Source organism: Cryptotermes secundus, unplaced genomic scaffold (genome assembly GCF_002891405.2).
Source record: "Cryptotermes secundus unplaced genomic scaffold, Csec_1.0 scaffold11, whole genome shotgun sequence".
Taxonomy (NCBI): Eukaryota; Metazoa; Arthropoda; class Insecta; order Blattodea; family Kalotermitidae; genus Cryptotermes; species Cryptotermes secundus.
Window position 1 is genome coordinate 1,044,818 of NW_019739208.1, and position 22,413 is coordinate 1,067,230.

At 44.8% G+C, this 22,413-nt stretch overlaps 1 protein-coding gene across 4 annotated transcripts in view; it reads right to left on the bottom strand.

The window, feature by feature from the left end:
• Positions 1 to 22,413, bottom strand: part of LOC111871638 (pumilio homolog 2) — a 532,614-nt gene that overhangs the window by 377,654 nt on the left and 132,547 nt on the right. For all 4 annotated transcript variants that reach the window (XM_023864873.2, XM_023864874.2, XM_023864872.2 and 1 more), the window contains one exon: positions 20,700 to 20,814. In XM_023864873.2, coding sequence (XP_023720641.1) covers positions 20,700 to 20,814 — 115 coding nt within the window. The remainder of the gene's footprint in view (positions 1 to 20,699; positions 20,815 to 22,413) is intronic.

The window sequence follows — 22,413 nt, forward strand, 5'->3', positions numbered from 1 at the left end:
ACAACGACCGAGCGACCGCCGCTTGTCGGCGAAGCTAGTGCCAACTTTAGCGGATAGAGGGCTGTCCCCACTATTCAGATGAAACAAAAAGTTTAAAGGAAAACAAGAGTTGTCTGCCTGGACTTAAAATCCCATAAAAAGGATAAAAACATCCCTGTAACAGGCCGTGGAGGCCTATACAGTTGTGAGACGTCGAGGCTCCCACATTTTCTAGACAGGCGGTAAAGTTATCAGCCTTACGCGCCGGCCGCCCTTTACCCCTCAGTAAGATTCCTGGTACTCATTTCTGTTAGAGACTGAGTCGACCCCAGGGCAATACTGCAGCTGGAACGATTCAATCAATTCAAAAATCCAATGACCTCATCGGGAATCGAAACCGCGACCTTCCGGCTTGTAGCGTACTCCCTCAATCAACTACTGAAATCACGAGCACAAGGACACCACCAAACGATTATACCAAATTGTTCTAAGAACTGTATTTCATAAAACAGAAACCGTCACTTCATGTTTCCAGAGGAACAGCCGTCGAAGCAAATTGAATTTCTGAAAGCCGCGCGTGTCAGCTAGGACTCGGATTATAACTTCAACGAATTTAATATTGGAAGTTTCGCCTCGTGGGCCAAGGTTACCAAAACAAAGGTCAACTCCATCAAAGAACTTCAGTGCCAACCTTTATATTCACGGCGCGAAACGAGAACATACGGACAACGTACAATCGTTTATACTCGTATGTAATAATACAAATGCCGTCGTGAATGCAACAATTTATTTGGTTGTAGATCTTTGTCTTTTCTTCCTCTAAACTAGATGTTTCGGTCGTAATTGGCCATAATCAGGTGTATTTTTCACTACGTAGCTGTCACACTGCACACAGTCCAAAATCTAAAACATCAGCCTGTCAGTTTTGTTTTAAAATCTGGCAAACACATGCTCGTCAATTTGATTTTTAGAATTCCGGTTTAAAATTTAAAGTTTTAAATCACAGGGACACCTGCTCTTGTATACATGTGCTGCAGCGGCTATTTCTTGTTTTCAGCACCGTTCACGAATNNGCCAATTACGGCCGAAACATGTAGTGTAGAGGAAGAAAAGACAAAGATCTACAACCAAATAAATTGTTGCATTCACGACGGCATTTGTATTATTACATATAGAAGTGTATAGTGGAACAGGATGCTTAAATATAATATAGTACTATCGTTTCTTGCAATAACCACACACACCCTCTACACCTACTAAAGCATGCAACTAAAACGTCACTGAGAAAACTGATTGAGGGCCTTAAGAGCCGTCCGAATGTCAAATCCAGGCTCTCATTCCCTCAAAAAAAAAAAAAAAATAACACTCCGTGGTTTTAGTCCGCAAGCGAACTATACCGACCGAGGTTTAGTGTCAAATTTTGCGGACAGAGGGTGTCGCGTGGCCAGGGAAACGGATCCCCATGGCCATTAATCTCGGTTTTCTAGACCGGAACCGCCATTTTCTTGAAAAATTTTCACCCTATTCGTCACAAGGATCAACCGGAGATGTAAGAGCACCGCATTTTTAACTTTCCGAAGAGCAAAATGCTTACGGTTCGAAGTATCCATCTTTGTAGCGCTGTGTGACTTGCAAAAGATTCGCCGTGTCCGCCATCTTGCTATTAATGACACGAAGAGATTTATTTAAAGAAAACCGGCGTAAAGTTCACAATTTACAGCCCATTTCACTGAATGTGGGACAGCCTTCACTTCTGCCATGCTATTAGGAGACCATACAACCTGCTCGAATGATGGGAATTTCCCGAAATAACACACCTCCTTGAATTTCATGACAATCCGTACCCTACTCATATGTGATGTGTACACGTGCAAGGCCTGTTCCTAATGCCGCCCCCTCCCCGCCACCTGAGTTCTAATTCTAAAGCGGGCTGCTAAAGCATGAAGAAATTTAAAACATAACAGTAAGTTAAATTAATGATAGTTTAAAAATACTGTACTCCAGGTTATAAGGCCGCGTATATCTTCAAGAGCTCGATGTTTCGAAGAAACATATTGCTTCCAACTTCAGGGCCTATGAGTAAGCCAAACAAATACCGATAAAAGCAGAAGCCGAGCTAAGCTCAGCTTGACTTACACCCCGACCCTGAGGATAGAGGCGATTTTCCTCCGAAACATCGGGCTCTCTCCAAACTGCGCCAATGTACTTTGCAGTCACCTCTCGCGAGAAGCTTAAATCCAACGCAACTAACAACTACTCATTTCTGTTAGAGGCTGAGTCGAACTCAGGGCCATGTTGCGGCTGGAAGGGTTAGGTGAATTCGGCCAAACAACTGCTTCATGGAGCGCAGCAGTGTGAACGCAGCTTTTAAATATGACTAACACACCCTGCATTTGTAAATACAACACCACCACAATTGTTTGCTCTAACAATTACAAAAACTGGGAGAGACAGCCCAAGTCAGCTGCATACTTCATCTATAGTTAATGCCTCGTAACTTTAGCCGCGAGGAAAGGTAAACGCTGTTGTGGAGCACGCGAAGCTGTACGCTTGCTGTGGGGCCGTTCAGAGCTACTCCCCGAGCGGAAAACATTACCTACGGAGACTAGGAGTAGTACTATACACCTGACCACACTCCAAGACGCTACATTCCAAACTGGTAGTACCCACGCTGACGTAGGCTGACAAAGACTGCTGCCCCCCGCTCCGCAAGAGATGGTATGACCCCTCTACCACAGCTAGAGTTCCGAGGAACTAACAATGTCCATAATCGTGCTTAATGTGCTGAAATGCATTTTTCTGGTACACATGATACAGAGTGGTACATGAAAGTTAGTGGACAAACTTTGGGCACGAGTCCCACATACCAAAACAAGAAAAACATGCCTATTTAACATATGCCCGGAAACATATAATTGGCGAGTTAAAGCATAAACAGCACACTGACAGCAAGTGGTCAAACAGTCCGCCATAAGATTCAATGTTGGCGTCGACATGCCGAGGTATTGAGGACGGTCTGAAAGGCATCCACAATTCGATTGTGAAGTGCCTCTTCGTTGTCAACAGGAGCTGCATTCTGGTGTGTCCACAGGTAAAAATACAGAGGATTCAAGACAGGTGAGCGTGGAGGCCACGCAGTGGGTCCTCCTCTACCTATCCATCCTCCATGACAGGTGTTACTGAGGACATCTCGCACAGCACGGAGCACCATCATGCATGTACCACATTCGTACTCTTACAGCCAGTGGTACATCTTGTTAGTGATACCCTGTAGGCCTATGTAGCAAAACACGCGGACCTACAAATCACCAACAAGGGCATATCTAAGCATGTAATATACTCTCAGTTGTAACTCAAACGTTTCCGGTCACGTGTTGACATGGGTACTTTTCCTTCTCTTGGTTTGTGGAACTCGTGCCCAAAGTTTACCTATTTCAGTTACGTAACTGTATACGACAGGGTTCCTTAAACGGTGCTACAAGGACAACATGGGGTAACTAAACCCAAGTATTTCAACTAAAAATTGTTATCTAAGGTCTTTTTCTTTCTTTTCAGTAAACTTGTAATATGCCTACAGGCCTACAGATCCAGAGGTCCCGGATTCGATTCCTGGCGCTGCCGGATTTTCTGAGCAGTAGTGGATCTGGAATGGGGTCAACTGAGCCTCGTGAGGATGACTGAGGGGCCAGTTCAAGGAAAAAGCGGCTCCAGTCTAGAAAACCGAAATTAACAGCTGTGGGGATTCGATGCGCTGATCACGCGACACCCTCTATTCGCTAAAGTTGGCACTGAATTCACCCACAAGAGGCGGTATATTTCCCTTGCGGACTACAGGTCACAGAGTTTGTTTTTATTACACAATGATAATCAAAATTTAGCACGGGTTGGAAGATTCAAAATGCGACTTCGTAAAACGTTATACTGTTTTGCTTCTCGCATAAATCCTAGAGAACGCTTTGGTTTGAGCGCTAACGGGGCCGTCAGACAGTAAAATATGGACATGAGCCCCGTTCAACTTGGAACCAAGAATCACTGTGCTGGCGAGGGCTAACCACAATTTACTGTACTGGCCTGCTTTAGTATCGAATCGTCATTGCTTCGCCTGCACGTTTTTCGTAGTCCATTTCGTTCTGCAATCTGGACCAGCACAGCAGCAATTCACGAATTTACAGCTCAATGATAACTGCGCTTCGGTGCTTAAACCAATGTGGCAGCGACAGGTAACTGGAAACCGAAACCGCCAACTATAAAACAGACAGGCGGTAACCACGGCAACGTCGTCGCTACAGAGTGAACGGGCTTCCAACGTGACGAGCCTGCCACGAGCATTGAGAAACGCGACCTCCTGGCAACCTACCGGTAGTCATGGTAACGACAGCATCCGTCTGTCCCTCCTTCCATAGCAACCAAAGCATTTTCCCGCCATACAGTAGTAACCATGGCGACGAACACACCTATACCAGCGCCAATCAATCTCCCAGTTATTGAGATCCCCGTGCAGCCACCACGAACACCATCACTCACATGGACACGGTACCAACTGCGCCACAAAACACATCTCATAAGCAAGAACACCAATTCATGTGAGAACTGGGACCGACTCTGTTCCTGCTAACAGATACAGATGTCCCGGGTTGGATTCCAGGCGCTACCAGATTTTCTGAAAAGCAGTAGGTCTGGAACGGAGTTCACTCTCGTGAGGATAACTGAGGGGCTATTTCAAGGAAATAGCGGCTCTGGTCTAGAAAACCGAGATTAACGGCCGTGAGGATTCGTTGCGCTGACCACGCGACACCCTCTATCCTCTGGATCGGTAGCCAGGGACTCAGCACTACACCAACGGATGGATCACATATTCTCAGATTTATAAATTACAACACTGACAGTTACGATATACACTCGAGAAATGAAAGGTATTCACTTAAAAATGGCTACTACGTTACAGCGGTCTTATTTGTTGTGGCTTAAAAGGGTTTCGAGTACAGTCGCAAGCAGAAAGGCAGACCACCATATGGTGCAAAAACGCCATTAGAATTTAGACTTCAGCAAGCACTGCTAATAAAGAGCCTTACAATTCCGTCTGATCTAAGTATTTAGGCTAGAGACAATGAATACGTAGTCGCAACAGTCACTGGCAAATTCTGTTACACTAAGGACGGGAAAAGTTTCCATTCCGCAAGATTCTTCCGAGATTTCCACACACCTGTCCTAACTACCAGTGGACCATAATAAGCATTTATTTATTTACTACAACCTGTGGAAGCCTCGGCGTCTCAGAACCCCACAGGCCTCCGCGGGCTGCTACAGGGATAGCTTTAGCTTTACCTTTTTACATGGTGAGGTTCTTTCATTAAATACTGCTTCACAGAAAAGAGTGGTCGCTTTATTTTTCGAGTCCTTCAAAATATGATTTCTAATTGGTATTGCATAAGATATGCGACAATACATTGAATTACATTCAAGGTACTAAATTTTTGTATTTTTTCCTAACAATAATATACTCTTTACTTCGTTTGCTTACAAACCCCAGAACTAAATGGCATATTCAACTTTGCCCTCTACCCCAAAATGAAATCTTTTTGCGTCTTCTCATTGGAAAAATAAGGATCGCCTCATAGGTTTAAAAAAAACTATAGAGGCCCAAAGGGTTGTGAGACGTCGAGGCTTCCACAGTATCTATAAAATCGGCTCACAGATTGCGGTGAGGTTGTCAGCCTTGCGCGCCGGCCGCCCTTTAACCCCCAGGAAGATTCCTGGTACTCATTTCGTTTACATGTTGAGTCGACCCCACGGTCATAGTGCGGCTGGAAGGTCTAGTTAGATTGAAAACTCCAATGACCTCGTCGGGAATCGAACGGGGGACGTTCCAGTTTATACTGTAAATGGAATAAATGTGGAAAGAAGCTGCTCTCAAATTCGCGGAAGACAACCGTACGCCGACGCTATATACAGAATGTCCCAGGAGGGTCAATATTCAGAGGTCGTAGTATCGGCCATTCTAAACAGATGTGTGTGTATATACATATGTCACCTAGCGAGCGGTTTCTTAGATACAGGTATTTCAGTGAACAGTCCCAAAACTGTTGATAAAAATTTTGGGACTGTAGAGTGAAATATCTCGGAAACCGATCGGAATAGGACACTTGTACATACTCGTATATACTTTTCTGCTCATAAATGACCGGTACTGTGACCTTTCCTCCTGGGACACTGTACAAACGCAAACAAGCAGCAGCTACAGTTGTGTACACTTCATTGCAAAATAATTAATCGGCACAAAAAATGCAACTTTTTTATTGCTAGTGGGGTGGGACTAAGTCCCTTGTACTGCGACCACTTCTGGCCTATTGTACCAGCCCCAGATGATAGGTGAGGGTGATTGTGGAGCAATTGGTGGAATGAAGACTGGCAGGGGAAGCCGAAGTACTCGGAGAAAACCTGCCCCAATGCCACTTTGTCGACCACAAATCCCACTTGACCAGACCCTGGATCGAACCCGGGGCGCCGCAGTGGGAAGCCAGCGACTAACCGCTTGAGCTATGGAGCGGCCAAAATGCAACCTTACTAAACCACAAACTAATATTCGTGGGGAGTAAAGGGCGGCCGGCGCGTAAGGCTGACAACCTTACCGCCATCTTTGAGTCGATTGTCTAGATAGTGTGGAAGCCTCAACGTCTCACAACACTATGGGCCTTCACGGCTTGGTACAGGGATAGCTTTACTTACTTACTAAAACAAAAAGTAACAAGGCTACAGACAAACATTTCTTACAGAGGGACGAAACATCGGTGTTTGGAATTATTGAACTTTATCATTTAATAAAACTTTTTTTCCACCCCTGAATACCCCTCCCAGCCTGCAGGATGAGGGGAAGGCGGCAGAGGATAAAAATATCAGAAGCATAAGACAACTGTAGCGAATGGAAATCTGTGTCCGGAAAGTTCTTAAATGTCTTAATGCTTCGTGTGTACCAGCGAACCTAACATTCTGGGTAAAGTACTACCTCTTTCATCTCATCTGTAATTTCAAAACAATAAGTTCTGGGAAGAAGAGCCTTTGCTTTCGTATAACAAGGGCCGCACAGGTCCTGGATACGGGTTCGATTCCCGGGGCTACCAGATATTTTCTGAGTAGTAGTGGGTCTGGAACGGGGTCCACTTATCCTCGTGGGGATTACTGAGGGACTACTTCAAGGAAATAGCGCCTCCGGTTTAGAAAACCGAAATTAACGACCGTGAGGATTCGTTGCGCTGACCACGCGACACCCTGTATCCGCTAAAGTTGGCACTAACTTCGCCGACAAACGGCGGTCGCTCGGTCGGGTATAGCTCGCTTGCGGACTACAGGCCACAGATTAGTTTTGGGGCCGCACAGGAAAAAAAATAAAGGGGGTACACAGACAGTAAGGTGATATGCCACCAAACAAGAATTCGGGGTGGGGTGTACATACCTACTGACAGCAAGGTGAATTCGTAAGACTATTTTTAAACTTTTAAACTAGTAGATTAAAAAAGAACTGCAATACAATACACAGTAATGAATGCCGTTTTAAACATGGATGAACTGAAGAAAGCAGTCTTCTGGGATTTGGCTTTCTTCATAGTCACCGCCGTGAAACCCTCAAATCTTACATATGGATGAACTGCCTCACAAAAAAAAATATTAAATTAACACTACTCTCCCCTTCGGGCTTCAGTTACCGTTTCAATGATTTGGCACAAATGAGTACTTATCAAAAATTATTTTTAAAAAAGTCTACATGTTTAACTTTATACTCATCTGCCAAAAACACGGTGCACAAGAGAAGAACCCATCGTGCCTTAATTCTCACTTGTGCGGGCAGCATCACCAAGTCTAAACTGTAATTAAATGTCGGTAAATGGAGGAAGCCATCACGAAGCTATTGCAGTGTTTATAAGCGTTGCCAGGGCGCAGCGGAGACAACGTGAGAGCTGGCACGGGTCTGCCACACTACGGTGCCTTCACTTCCCTTCACATCATCAACCAAATTAAGCAAGCCAATCATACCCAAACAGTCAAACATTAATCCCATGTCCGCATCGAAGGGCTCTGTGACATGCCAAACGATGTCTAACGTCGGCGAAAAAAAAAAAAACTGAAAACAAGGCGAAGGAGTGAAATTTCTTAAGTTACGCCTCACAACTCGAGCGTAAAGCGACTCTATAGGCTTCTAATGAGATTTGAACATTAAATTAGTTCACTTGAGTAATTTTTTCCCCTTGGCACTACAGCGCCAGTGGGTCTAGGCCTACCTCCATGAACTTCTCCGTTCACTTCGGTTTTTCTAGATCTTACACATTCGGTAGGACTCCTTGGGCGGGTGATCAGCTCGTCCCAAGGCCTCTCTACCTGTATACAAACACAGAAAAACGCACACACACAAACTGAACATCCATGCCCTGAGTGGGATTCGAACCCACGATCCCGGTTTCCAAGTGATAGAAGACAGTACATGCCTCACCAGAGGAATTATAAATTTATATTTCTGCAAACATATTCCATACAGACCGTTCAGAAACAAGAAGGCATGGGAAGATCTTAAGTATGTCCTTGCTATAACCATGAGACTACATAATCCCATACAAAGAAGATACCGTGCGACGGAACTGGGTTCGGCTGCTACTACTACACTTCCCCAATTCAGTTACCCTAAAAGGTAAAGCCATCCCTGTAACAATACGCGGAGGTGCATAGCGTTATTAAACGTCGAGGCTCCCACATTTTGTACACAGCAGGGTTCGAGATGGCGGTGAAGTTGTCACCCTTACGCGCCGGCCACCCTTAACCCCAGCAAGATTCCTGGTACCCATCTCTGTTGGAGGCTGCCAACCCCAGGGCCAGAGTGCGGCCGAAAGGATTAGGTCAATTAAAAAATCCAATGACCTCATTGCGAATCGAACCCGTGACCTTCCCGCTTGCAACAACAAAAGGCTATCTTAACCTACTCGATACAAAAGGGGAAAAATCAGGAAACTGTCTCATAGCTGTAGTTCGAAGGGCGGAGGGGGTGTGTGACGTCTTAGTTTCGAAGGAATATACTAGCTCCAGTTTAGGGTCGGAGGGAAACCAAAGAAGTAACAAGCAGCATGAACATGAAGACGATACGTTCTTCCGAAACATCGAACAATCATATCGGACGATACGGCTTCGCGTTCACAGAAGTTAGCACCAAACAATTCTGGAATCATTCTGAATACGAGTTATAGTTTGAACTTGGAATTAATCTTCCCCTTGTTGTCCACCCCCCGCACCACTAACAAATATGGTCATCCCATATCAACCGCATTTAAAAACAAACACATGGATGTAACTGCGCCCAAGTTACGCAATAATACTCTGATCTGGTCTTACAATCTGGAATTTAAATTTTTCCAGCAGAGCAGATGCGACAAATATTCGATCAGTGCCGTTTCATTTTCCTACGAATCCCTCATTCTTTCCTTCACTGTAAGCAGAAAGTGTCATTAAGACAAGAGCACTAACGCGGATAGTAGTGGGAACACACTCACGTGAGCAGACCATCACTTTATAGAAGCCTCGTGTGGAATATCGACTGCAGGTCCAGTAAACTGCGCGGTTCTTTTACAGCTTACATGTATACATATACAGTACTTTCTGCCCTTGCGAAGAGTCTGTTTCCTCGCCAGGCCGCTAAATATAACCACCAACAGACGATACCACAAGATACGGTGAGAGTACACCTGACTCTGGCGCTCCTGATGAAGTGACCCTAGAACGCAACGCGAGGAAGTAACTGGCCCAAAACTGCGCAATAGTACGGCGGGAGGACGATGTGGCGTGGTGACACGATTCGCACATCCCCATCTCAAGAAGCAGAGTAGCAAGCCTTCCCAGGTTACTCATTTACCGATGCTACTAAAACGTCCGAGAAGTCAAGTCAGCTCACTCGGCACAGAGACGTGCTACGGGCTGGACGGCTGGGGTTCGATTACCGGCTGAGGAATAATTTTTCTCTTCTCCACGCGGTCCAGACGGGCTCTGGGGCCGACCCAGCCCCTTACCCAGAGCGGCCCAGTCAGGATCTACCCAACCCTGGGGAAGGTCTTCCACAAGCCGGGATAGAGGAAAGGGGACCTAGGAAAGAACGCCTTCAACAAACCTAGGAAACAATGTACAGCTCTTTTTAGTTCATATGTTTTCTGAAATGTGAATAACATGGAAGCTAAGGGTTCTTTCTTTTCTCCTTTAAGTCATTTTTCTGGATTTTTTCGGTCATTTTATAGGTAATTTTTTTTAATATTTTCAGGTCATCAAAATCCGGGCCCTGATAAGGACTGTCGGGTCGTGACAGCGTGTGCAGCGGAGGCGCGGCCAGCAACATCATCACCGTTCTTAATCACGGTATTAGAGGACGCATTTAACTCGACAAAGGGAAAAATCACGAAAACGGTGTAACCGGTCTACGGACCGAGATTTGAAACCAGTACCTCCCGAATACTACACAGGAGCTTCACAGCTCAACCGCAATGTTCGGTCCTTGGTGGTAGTGTAGGGAACACAAGGCCTTCAGTTCCCTCCCACGGGCGGACTTGCCAGTGTATATATTTCTCCACATTGAGGACACAGTGCTCATATTCTCGACAGTACACAAATAATGTGGGATGCAGTTCGACCTTAACGCCATTGGTTATTTATATCTCAAAGTGGAACAAGCTAACTTCAGACGCTGCCGTTGACACAAGGCGCTTGGGGAACGACGCAAACACTTAACTACTACTAAAACCGGGGCGCTTTACAGTCCTTGACACAGCAAGACAGTGTAATAGCACTTAACGTCATCCAACAAAATTCTTTGCATCTCTGGGAGAACAATCACATAACCGTGCATGTAAAAGTGTAATCGCAATACGGTCTGTAAGTGTATTACTTACTTACTCATGGAGCTGAGCCCTTCTGAAGGAGCCGCAAATTCTGCAACTACTCAAAAATTTCCCAGCATTTTATGGAACCCGAAGGTTCATCACCGTGTTCACAAGAGCCCTCCACTAGTCCCTATCCTGAGCCAGATCAATTCAATCAATATCATGCCATCCTATCTAAGATCCATTTTAATATTATCTACGCATTGGTCTTCCCAGTGGTCTCCTTCCTTCTGGCTTTCCCACCAAAATCCTATACTCATTCCTCGTCTCCCCCATTCGTGCTACATGCCCTGCATAACTCATCCTCCTTGACTTGATCATTCTAATTATACCTGGAGAAGAGTACAAGTTATGAAGCTCCTCACTGTGCAGTTTTCTCCAACCTCCTGTCACTTCATCTCTCTTCGGGCCAAATATTATATTCTCCTCAACACCCTGTTATATGCTGACATGCTTTGGGGGATTTTTTTTTTTAATTTTTGGGGAGGTTTCACTCATGGTTTGTATTCACAAGAAGCGGAAGCCGAATCATCGCCTATTACGATATAATAGTCTATCGTGGTGAAAGATTCGTCTAACCGGATGGAGCCCACGACGAACTTAACCAACGTGAAAAATTCCAGTGACATTCTTTAAGGGGCGGATAGGCAATTCGTGTTCTTCACGAAATAAGTCCGTGACATGAAGCGACTATCATCGCCTTCGTCCTATGTCTCTATGCAAGTGCATGTGTACTGAAGCCATTTCGCAGTGTCCTGCTCAACAAAACAGCAAGATCACATAGCTTTAACATCTATCCACTGATTAAACGAAGCGACGTGCCAGTAAACTTGATATATCCTCAAAGTACCTGCACGAAACTTCGTACTCCACAATTATCATTCTATTTGGGACATGCTGTCTCTTCATAATTTTGTTACGTTGCATACTTGTCAGTTGGCCGCGCCATAGATCAAGCGGTTAGTCGCTGGCTTCCCACCGCGGCGGCCCGGGTTCGATCGCGGGTCTGGTCAAGTGGGATTTGTGGTGGACAAAGTGGCGCTGGGGCGGGTTTTCTCCAAGTACTTCAGTGTCCCCTGTCAATCTTCATCCCACCAAATTCTCCATCATCATAATCACCCGGGGCAGGCTACAATAGGCCAATCAGTGGCCGCCGTGCTGAATGGACCCAGTTGGACTCCACCCCCGACTAAGCGAATTAAAAAAAAAAGTTACTTGTAAATTAATATTGGAGTGTGTCATGTTCGGATCTTCAATTAAAATTAAAATTCTCCTAATTACCGTCGACTGATATAAGAACTTTATAAATTACAGTTTAGATACAAATAATTTTTATCGCGTTATGAGATCTAATTCTGGTTTGATAAAAATGGCCAATTTCATGGTTTTAATTTTTACGAACCACCAAGTTTCGGGCTTAAAACAACTGATATCTCTTACAATGTTTTCCCGCCAAAGCTAGCGCACCATACATATTACAGTAATTATTGCATAAAAAGTCGTATTTGCTAGAAATTTAAGATAGTTCTTTTTTGTATTCACCGTTCTGCTCCCCCATTACGAGTGTGTGGAAGAAAGATTTCAATCCAGTCCGATTAGTGAATCTATACCCCACGAACCAGGGGGTGGGGGAGAGAGAGAGACTGTATTAACTTCAGGGTCCTATGCAGGAAACCCTTGCATTAAACTTGCTAGGTTAACGCATTACTTCGGTTTCCCGACAAATTACATCAACGGCATCTACGAAACATTGAGCTACCAAACCTTCACGACATTGTCAGCATCCATTGGTAGTTTCACTTCTGTTGCACGTTCCTAAATGAGGGGATTTCATTCATGGCCTGGCTAGTTTACTTTTCCTTTTTATTTTTTCTTGGGATGATGTCCACTTGGTACGCCGGCCACTAATTGACTTACTGTACCAGCCCCGGATGCTAGAACTGGCATGGGAAACCGAAGCCTTCGAAAAAAAACCTTCCTCAGTGCCACTTTGTCCACCACAAATCCCATATCATTTGACCTGGGCTCAAACCGTGGCTGCCGCGGTGGGAAGCCGGCGACTAACCGCCTGACATATGGCACGGCCTGGCTAGCAACATACACATCATTATCAAAGATTCCAGATATGTTATACTTCACAGAGACACCATTTGCTCTTCAATTTCACGACGACCCAGAAAGAAACTGCCGTGACGTCAGAACCTGTATCCTACTGCGTCAGCTCCATTTACTTTACGAGCGTGCGGTCTAGTTGAAACAATCCGGATTAAAATAGCCCCGTTCCATTTTGCACCGCAGAAATTGTAAGACACGACAGAGAATACCTCGAAAATTATCCACTAAACGGGCCTTCAAAATACCTAGAACTGAACCCACAATTCTTTACTGTCAGAATATGAAACGCAGTGAAATAAAATGTTATCGTGGGAAGGAAATCTGTAAACAGAGCTAAAATATTTCCAGAGCTGCCAGAAAATATGTTGCTAGGAAAATTGCGCTCCAGAGGTATACAAAAAAGTTCTTCAAATTGAAATAAAATCGATTACAATAACAAGAATCAATCTTTCATCAAGCACCGACCAACATGGAGAATAGTCCTCATTGAGAAGTTACAAGTCGCTCCGGTAAAACGAAATTTTGTCTTTCATGTAACCTCAGGGTTCACAGAATCCGAGGTCTGAGGCCATGTGCAACACTGAGTGGCATGCTGGTCATTTTACAGTGGGAGGTGTTGGTATACCGACTGGCTAGGGAGGGTCGACCGAGGGATCGGCGTTTTAGTCCCGGTTGTCAAGAATTTTCCCTTCTCCATGTCGTGCAGACCAGCTCTAGGACTTCCCCAGCCTCCTATCCATGAGTACAGTAAAGCGGTAAAGCGGTAAAGGGACAGGGGCGTGAAGCTGAACTCACCCCCCCCAAACAGTGAAGAGGTCAAGCAATGTGGGTCTATACATCCACTTCGCCCCATACTTCACGGCAAAGTGCCTAATTACGCATAGCTATAAGTATCCTCTGACCGCCTCTGTGGTATAGTGGTCAGAGTTCCTACCTGCAGAACCAGAGGTACCGGGTTCGATTCCTGGAACGGGGTCCACTCAGCTTCGTCAGGATAACTGACGAGATATTTCAAGGAAAAGGTGGCTCCGGCTTGGAAAACCGAGATAAACGGCCGTGGGGATCCGGCGCTGACAAAGCGACACCCTCTATCCGCAAAAGTTGGCACTAACTTCAGTGACAAGCGGCGGTCGCTCGGACGGTATAGTTCGCTTGCGGACTACAGACCACGGAGCCTTATTTGTAATATTAAGTTGTATTTAGGGAGGGATGCCGGGGCCGCTATTTCCTTGAAATATCTCCTCAATTATCCTCATGAGGCTGAGTGGACCCCGTTTCAGTCCAAATACTTCTAAAAAAATCTGGCAGCTTTGGGGACTCGAACCCGGGACCTCTGGATCTGCAGCCAGGAACTCTGACCACTAGACCACAGGGGCGGTCAACTTAATGTTACACCGTCACTAAAATAAGCGGATGTAACATGATAGCGCTGTTCAAAATATAATATCCCGTTTACCAGACTTCAACCACAGTACAAACTTACCAGGCACTACTTCCGTTATAAAAGCAGCATATCCAGTAAGTAGCACAAAGGCCAAATTTCATGCTAACCTTCTGCATGCAACAAAAGACTGTTCCGGTGGGGATACTGCAGGAAAGACCAGTCCAGTCTAGTCTAGTCTAGTGCGGTCTGTCCAGGAGGCTCTGTTAGGCGTATCCTGAAGACGCGCTTGGCAGACACTAATGCACACACCACCACCAGCTGAACACCCACATCATCTCTGTAGCTGAAGGGAAAACAAAGAGACGCCCACACACCCTCAAGTGCCGACTATCATCTGATGAATGTTACACTGACTGTGGCTACCACGCTTCGAGAGATATAACACTCTTGCACTAAAACTAGAAGCGGAGAAATTGCGTCTCCTCTTCTGAACACCTTGCGTCAAAAACCGAAAATAACGGCTGTGGGGATTTGTTGCGCTGACCACGCGACACCCTATATATGCTGAAGTTGGCATTAACTTCGCCGACAAGCGGCGGTCGCTCGGTCGGTATATTCAGCTTGTGGACTAAAACAATGGAGTTTTTTTTATTGTTTTCCATCCCTGTAACAGGCCGTAAATGCCCATAGGGTTGCGAGACGCTGAGGGTCCCACATTTTCTATACAACCGGCTCACAGATGGCGGTAAGGTTGTCAGCCTTATGCGCCAGCCGCCCTTTACGCCCCAGGAAGATTTCTGGTTCTCATTTGTTACAGGCTGAGTCGACCCCAGGAGCACTGTGCGGCTGAAGTACTGGGTCAATTGAAAGAAAAAAATCCACCTTATCGGGACTCAAAACCGTGACCTTCCAGCTTGTAGCATAGTACCTCAAAGAACTACGTTACCCCGTCTAAAATGTCTGTACGACACGATTAATATTTACTCAAAATTCTGTTTCAGTGTCGTAATACATCGGAGCCAAAACTCCGTGAACGGAATTTTGAGTTGCCAAGATATGCCACTGGATTATGCCGAAGTACAGCGATCAGACACTTATTCTGTAACTTTCTTCTAAGAAGGCAGGTTATACACACAAGTCTACTGCTGTGGCGGCTGCTACTCTTGCCCTTTACCTCAACTGCCGCGTTTCTTCATACTTCATATCCTACCCAACGGGTTCCACTTGTTACCTGCTATAATTAACATTCTTCTGAAACACAGTGTTCTGCAATCTGTGCGAAAGGGAAAAGTGGATACGCAGGGGCAGAAGATACGAGAATGGCCAGCACTTACGCGAGTCATATGACATTTCGCTCCCCCAAACAAACCTAACCCACAAAATACATTGTTGGTGAACATTATGATTGTTCCCACTCACGAGCAACATAAATCGATTAAATTCTAGGAACTGTCGCACTGGCTTCACCAAAGTGTAACGGCCACACCACCCAAGCGAAGACTGGAACAAAGGGTATTCTGATGATGGAGCGGCCATGTTCCTCCGAAACGACGGATTACATTCAATAAACTACACGGCGTTATATCCCTGGCGATATAATTCCTCATAACAGCACGACTCTGAAAGAGGATGAGACAAGTTCCTCCGAAACGACGGATTGCATTCAATAAGCTACACGGCGTTATATCCCTGAAGATAGAATTCTTCATAACAGCACGACCCTGATGGAAGATGAGGCATGTTCCTCCGAAACGACGGATGACATTCAATAAGCTACACGACGTTATATCCATGGAGATAGAATTCTTCATAACAGCACGACCCTGATAGTGGATGAGACATGCTCCTCCGAAACAACGGATGACATTCAATAAGCTACACGGCGTTATATCCATGGAGATAGAATTCTTCATAACAGCACGACCCTGATGGAAGATGAGGCATGTTCCTCCGAAACGACGGATGACATTCAATAAGCTACACGACGTTATATCCATGGAGATAGAATTCTTCATAACAACACGACCCTGATGGAGGAAGAGACATGCTCATCCGAAACGACGGATGACATTCAAGAAGCTACACGACGTTATATCCATGGAGATAGAATTCTTCATAACAGCACGACCCTGATAGTGGATGAGACATGCTCCTCCGAAACGACGGATGACATTCAATAAGCTACAAGGCGTTATATCCCTGGAGATAGAATTCTTCATAACAGCACGACCCTGATGGAAGATGAGGCATGTTCCTCCGAAACGACGGATGACATTCAATAAGCTACACGACGTTATATCCATGGAGATAGAATTCTTGATAACAACACGACCCTGATGGAGGAGACATGCTCCTCCGAAACGACGGATTACATTCAATAAGCTACACAGCGCTGTATCCCGCTTCGTATTAACGAACTCTAAAGAACTCCAAATTTTGCCTAGGGGAAATCCAACACGATTAAAAAAAGAAGAAGAAATAGGAAACCAGTGCGTATAAAGCTGCAGCTATGATGCAACCCGCTAAAGCGGTTCCCTTTAGTGTTCGTAAGTGCTGGTACGCACGTTTTAGATTTACCCCCCCTGAAGTGACGCTTCAATAAATTCGATGTATTTGTTTTCCCTGGCGCTGGGCGCCTAACGCGCACTGTCTTCACTTGGCATCCGTTCTAACGTGTCTGAGGCAGCGAGTTATATGCGTGCGTTCACACCGCGCACGTAACAGAGCAAACACGTACAACGCAGACGTTACGCAAACATCATCTTACGCGACAGTGCATTCAGTTCCAACAGAACGACGAGTGCAGTATAACGTCTTCTGAGTCATCAGAATAAAAAAAGAAACAGCTTAAACCGAAACATATCGGCTAAATAAGAATGAAATAGTTTCTGTAAATCTGAGATTACCACAGCGGTGGTTATGAACAGTTCTATCTCCTGGGATATAACATTTGTAGTCAGTTGAAAGTCAACAGACGTCTCGGAAAAGTATGTTACCTCCATTTTCATGGTCGAAGAATTAGCTAAGCAAATAACCAGCATGAAATAGGTATCGAGCTGGGCACTTGACTACATGGCGTTATATCAAAGAAAACACTACCTTAATGTAAGGTTCTGTTGGGCGGCGCCATAGCTCAAGCGGTTAGTCGCTGGCTTCCCACCGCGGCGGCCCAGGTTCGATCCCGGGTCTGATCAACTGGGATTTGTGGTGGACAAAGTGGCGCTGGAGCGGGTTTTCTCCCAGTACTTCGGTCTCCCCCGCCAATCTTCATTTTACCAAATTCTCCATCATCATATCACCCGGGGCAGGCTACAATATGCCAATCAGTGGCCGCAGTGCCGACTGGACCCAGTTGTACTCCCCCCCCCACTATGCGAATAAGGTTCTGTTAAAACATTTCTACATTTTTCCTCATTTGGCGCTACAGCCCCAATTTGGCTTTGGCCTACCTCCATGGTACTCTTCGTTACACTTCAGTTTACTGGATCTTGCACATTCCGCAGGACTCCTTTGGCAGCTGATCAGCTCGTCACAAGGCCTCCACCTAAACACAGGACAACACAACCAAACATCCATGCCCTGAGTGGAATTCGAACCCACGATCCCGGCTTCCGAGCGAGCGAAGACGGTGCATGCCTTAGACCGCTCGGCTACCGTGACCGGCAGTGTATAAGAATAATATATAAGAATTCGGTTCGTACCTCACAGGAAACAGATCCGAATCCACGATCCCGGGTTCCGAGCGGGCGAAGACAGTACATGCCTTAGACCGCTCGGCTACCGTGACCGGCAGTGTATAAGAATATATAAGAATTCAGTTTGTACCTCAAAGGAAACAGATCCGAATCCACGATCCCGGGTTCCGAGCGAGCGAAGACTGCATTCCTTAGACCGCTCGGCTACCGTGACCGGCTACATTTCTACTAGGTGTTTAAAAAATAGTGATCTAAGGAATGGCGAAGGTTCTGTCTTTAAAATGCTGATAATTTCAACTGATTTAATACACTTTCGTCTTCGCGCAGGACAACCGCTCGAGGAGGGCTATCATAATGACGGCGCAAGTAGCACATGATTGCAAAACCGCTTCTACCTTCATTTCATCCAAACCGGTAAAGTAAGATCCACGATTTGGTTATCAGTAAACGCGCTCGACAAATGTACTGGATCTACGGCTACTCTCTGTTCTAGCGACGCGTGTCTGTCAACAAAGTAGCAGACTTTAACATACAAACTGCCTTGGATCGAAGGTAAACGGCTTGACTGCCAAGGCAGTCGGAAGTTAAAGCACACCACAAGACGTGTACTATTAGTTTCCATCTGAGGTCTTCACCAAACCAGTCGTTATAACGCACACTCACCGTTAACATTAGCCACAGTGAACAACTGCTATAGAGACCTATACAACAAACTGTTCGATGGTTAAGACAGCCAGTCACTTACAGGATATAACTAATCAAAAACAGATTCCGTGGCTTTAGTCCGCAAGCGAACTATACCGACCGATCGACCGCCGCTTGTAGGAGAAGTCAGTGCTAACTTTAAGAGGACAGAGGGTGTCACATGGTCACAGCAACGAATCCCCAAGGCTTTTAATTTCGGTTTTTTCTAGACCGGAGCCGCTATTTCCTTCAAACAGCACCTCAGTTATCCTCACGAGGCTAAGTGGACCCCGTTCCAGACTCACTACTTCTCAGAAAACCTGATAGCGCCGAGAATCGAACCCGGGGCCTCTGGGTCTGTAGCCATGAGCTCTGACCACTAGACCACAGAGGGGGTCACTTACTGGATATATGTGTTACTTAAGACAAGCAAGACGGGTCTACTGACAACTCATGTTTACAACCCACAAATACCTGCCCTAAGCAATGACAGACGAACTGCGCTGCTAAATTATTCACATGCTCAGCCATCAGGGTCCGACACCACAAGCAGGGAGAGTACTGCAGCGCAAAACCATATCGCCCCGTCAGAAGTCGACAAGAATTCAACTGAGGACATGTTCACATAAGGTAACAGCTCTTAGAAATATCAGAAGAAAATTCTCAGGATAGGGACCAGTGGAGGGCTCTTGTGAACACGGTGATGAACCTTCGGGTTCCATAAAATGCTGAGAAATTCTTGAGTAGCTGCAGAATTGGCGGCTCAGCTCCATGAGTAAGTAAGTCAGTTATCTAAGAGCTCATGACAGAATTTCGAGTTCACTCACTAATCCAATGGAAAGCCAGAATGGTGCAATCCATATATTTCTGTGCCCTCGATCTTTCTGTTACCTATACGAGAGCAGGTTACGTAACCAAACAAACGAAAACAGTCGCATAAATTCGCGGTTTCTGAAAACGACGTTACCTTCCAAAAGCACTCATGGGCCCTATTCATCTCCTCCCTTGCACGTTTAATCCAAGTTCAAGAATTCATATGAGCTTTTGATGTAATTCACTGCACTGCTTAACAACACAGAATTTCCGGACGTTACAGCTCCCGAACCTGTCCAACGCGGTTCTGGTTATACACGGAAAAATAAATAAATAAATAAATAAATAAATAAAAATAACAAAATTTTCCGAAAGCGGAGAACTTGAATTTACTCAACCATCGAACACAAGCAATTAAGCCCGCCGCTTTCAACTGAATAATTCAACTCAATTACGTATTATTTATGCGCCGAGCCTACAGCTACAAGGCCAATAATAATAATAACAATAATGTCTTGAAAACTATTCATGTATGCGGTATTTACAATAAAATTAAACTTTCACTATCTGCATTTTTATTTACGCATGTGAACTCCATATTGGTCCCGTTTTATTCTTTTATTTTGTACCCAGTATACGCAAGGCTATTCATTTACACGTGCAGAAAATCAAGAAACTAATGGGAGAATGCGCAGCTCAGTTCGCTTATAGACTTTAAACGCACGGGGTACTATTAAGTTTACAAAAGCGGATTTACCAAAACCACCACTGCAATTGGCGACATTTACTGAAAACATTTTCCACACCAAGGTACTTCAAACATTGCATCTGTAAGGTCGAATGGTGCCTTCCTTTGCTTGTGATTCTAACCATACAAGACCCTTCATTTAACGTTCATGTACGCCGACGCTACAATAAATTTCGCAAAAGCGGGGAACGAATGTAAGGCATTACATTCATGTAAAACAATCATCGACTAAAATTCTTCAGCAATGTCAATGGATTCAATGCTTGCGTCCTCAATTCCGGAGTTCAAAAGCCGCCGGTTGCTGTTTCTGCCAGTAATATACCGTATCTGAAAAAAAAAATGGTTTTCCCCACAGAATAACAAACATGTTTACTCACCAGACGTACTCCACGTTGAATCTCTCCACATCTGATGATCATTCAAATTGAGAATCCCTTTTGGGTCATCTTTCTGTTCCTCAACTCCCCATAATTTCTTGGCAGAGGGCGCAATCTGAAAAATGCAAGAAAGAACGTTTGAACATCTTAGCAAAAAGTAAAAAATATGGAGACAACTTTAGTACTAAGCACACTTTTAATTGTTCAGTCTAAGTAACGTTACTTCTAAGCACACTTTTCAACTGCTCAGTCTAAGTAACATTACTTCTAAGCTCACTTTTGGTTGTTCAGTCTAAGAAACATTACTTCTAAGCACACTTTTCAACTGCTCAGTCTAAGTAACATTACTTCTAAGCACACTTTTGATTATTCAGTCTAAGTAACGTTACTTCTAAGCACACTTTTCAACTGCTCAGTCTTAAGCAACATTACTTCTAAGCACACTTTTTAATTGTTCAGTCTAAGTAACATACACAGGTCGAAGTTTCGGTCGGTGTATATTGTTTTACTTTTCAAAGAGTGTGACAATTATCCGTTAATTTTAATTCATCCTGATAACCAACCGAAAAGTCACCCTGAAAAGTCTGCAAATGCCGAAAAAAATATAATTTTACCGATCTCATTTCAAAACGGTACCAAATACTACACTTCCCCCCCCCTACATAGGGTCGTACTGATTTAGAGACTAACATACGCCCCCAGTCGCAATATCCTTAGGGTAATATAAACCATGGAATTCGGAAATTTCGAGTTTTCGCAATGACGGCCAACTAATATTGTCCACAGGATTCTAAACCTCTACTGGCAACTTGAATCAAAATCCATACTCCCAGGTTCTGCTATCAGGGCAACGTTACTAGGGATTCATAAAAATGTATACCAACGATCATACTTTCGCCTTACGAGCTCAGGTTCAGAGCTTCATCCACTTAAGGCGTTTACCTTAAGAACCGTTTTGGACGCGACAGTGAATAGAACAATTCAACCACTGGGAACCCCATTCGATCAACAATAACTAACACATGATTTTAATCGGCCGCTAAATATGTCAATTTTATCGAATAAACATAAAGACAAGTCTACTGCCGGATTGCAATGCTAAAACTTGCGTATGACTCAACAGAGCGAACGTCAAAATAACCTTTTGCTGTACATGTGCGTGGTTGTACGACCCCGTTTTATAAAAACCACCGCCAAACTTCGCATTAATTTCTATAACAGACGCAACGAGCGTTAAGTTCCAAACGCTACAATGGGGGTTTGGGGGGAGTGATACTTCTTGAGCCGGCTTTTTGAATTCTTGGATGTTAAGGCGTATCCACATTACTCGTGCTCGTGCTCGTCGGGAGACTCGTCTGGCTTTTACTTGTGCTCGTAAATCTTCGTCCACACTACTTCAGTTGCTCGCCAGGCTTCGGCGCGTGAGGATCCGTATATTTACTCGTAGTGTGTATAGGCTGTAGTCGTATTTTAATTTATTGGTTATAGTTTTTAAATTAAAAGTTTAAAATTTGCTTGTCTCGTGACCTGTCATATCGTCCACATTACTCGCGAGCATAGCGAGTCACACGAGTACGAGTAATGTGGACGCGCCTTTATATGTACTCGCTATAACTTCTTGTAAACGCCAAAAATAAAAGTCACACGTGACCTGCCTGAGCAAATACCGGATCATTACTACTGACAGTACGCTGCATTAATGAAGAAACACAGA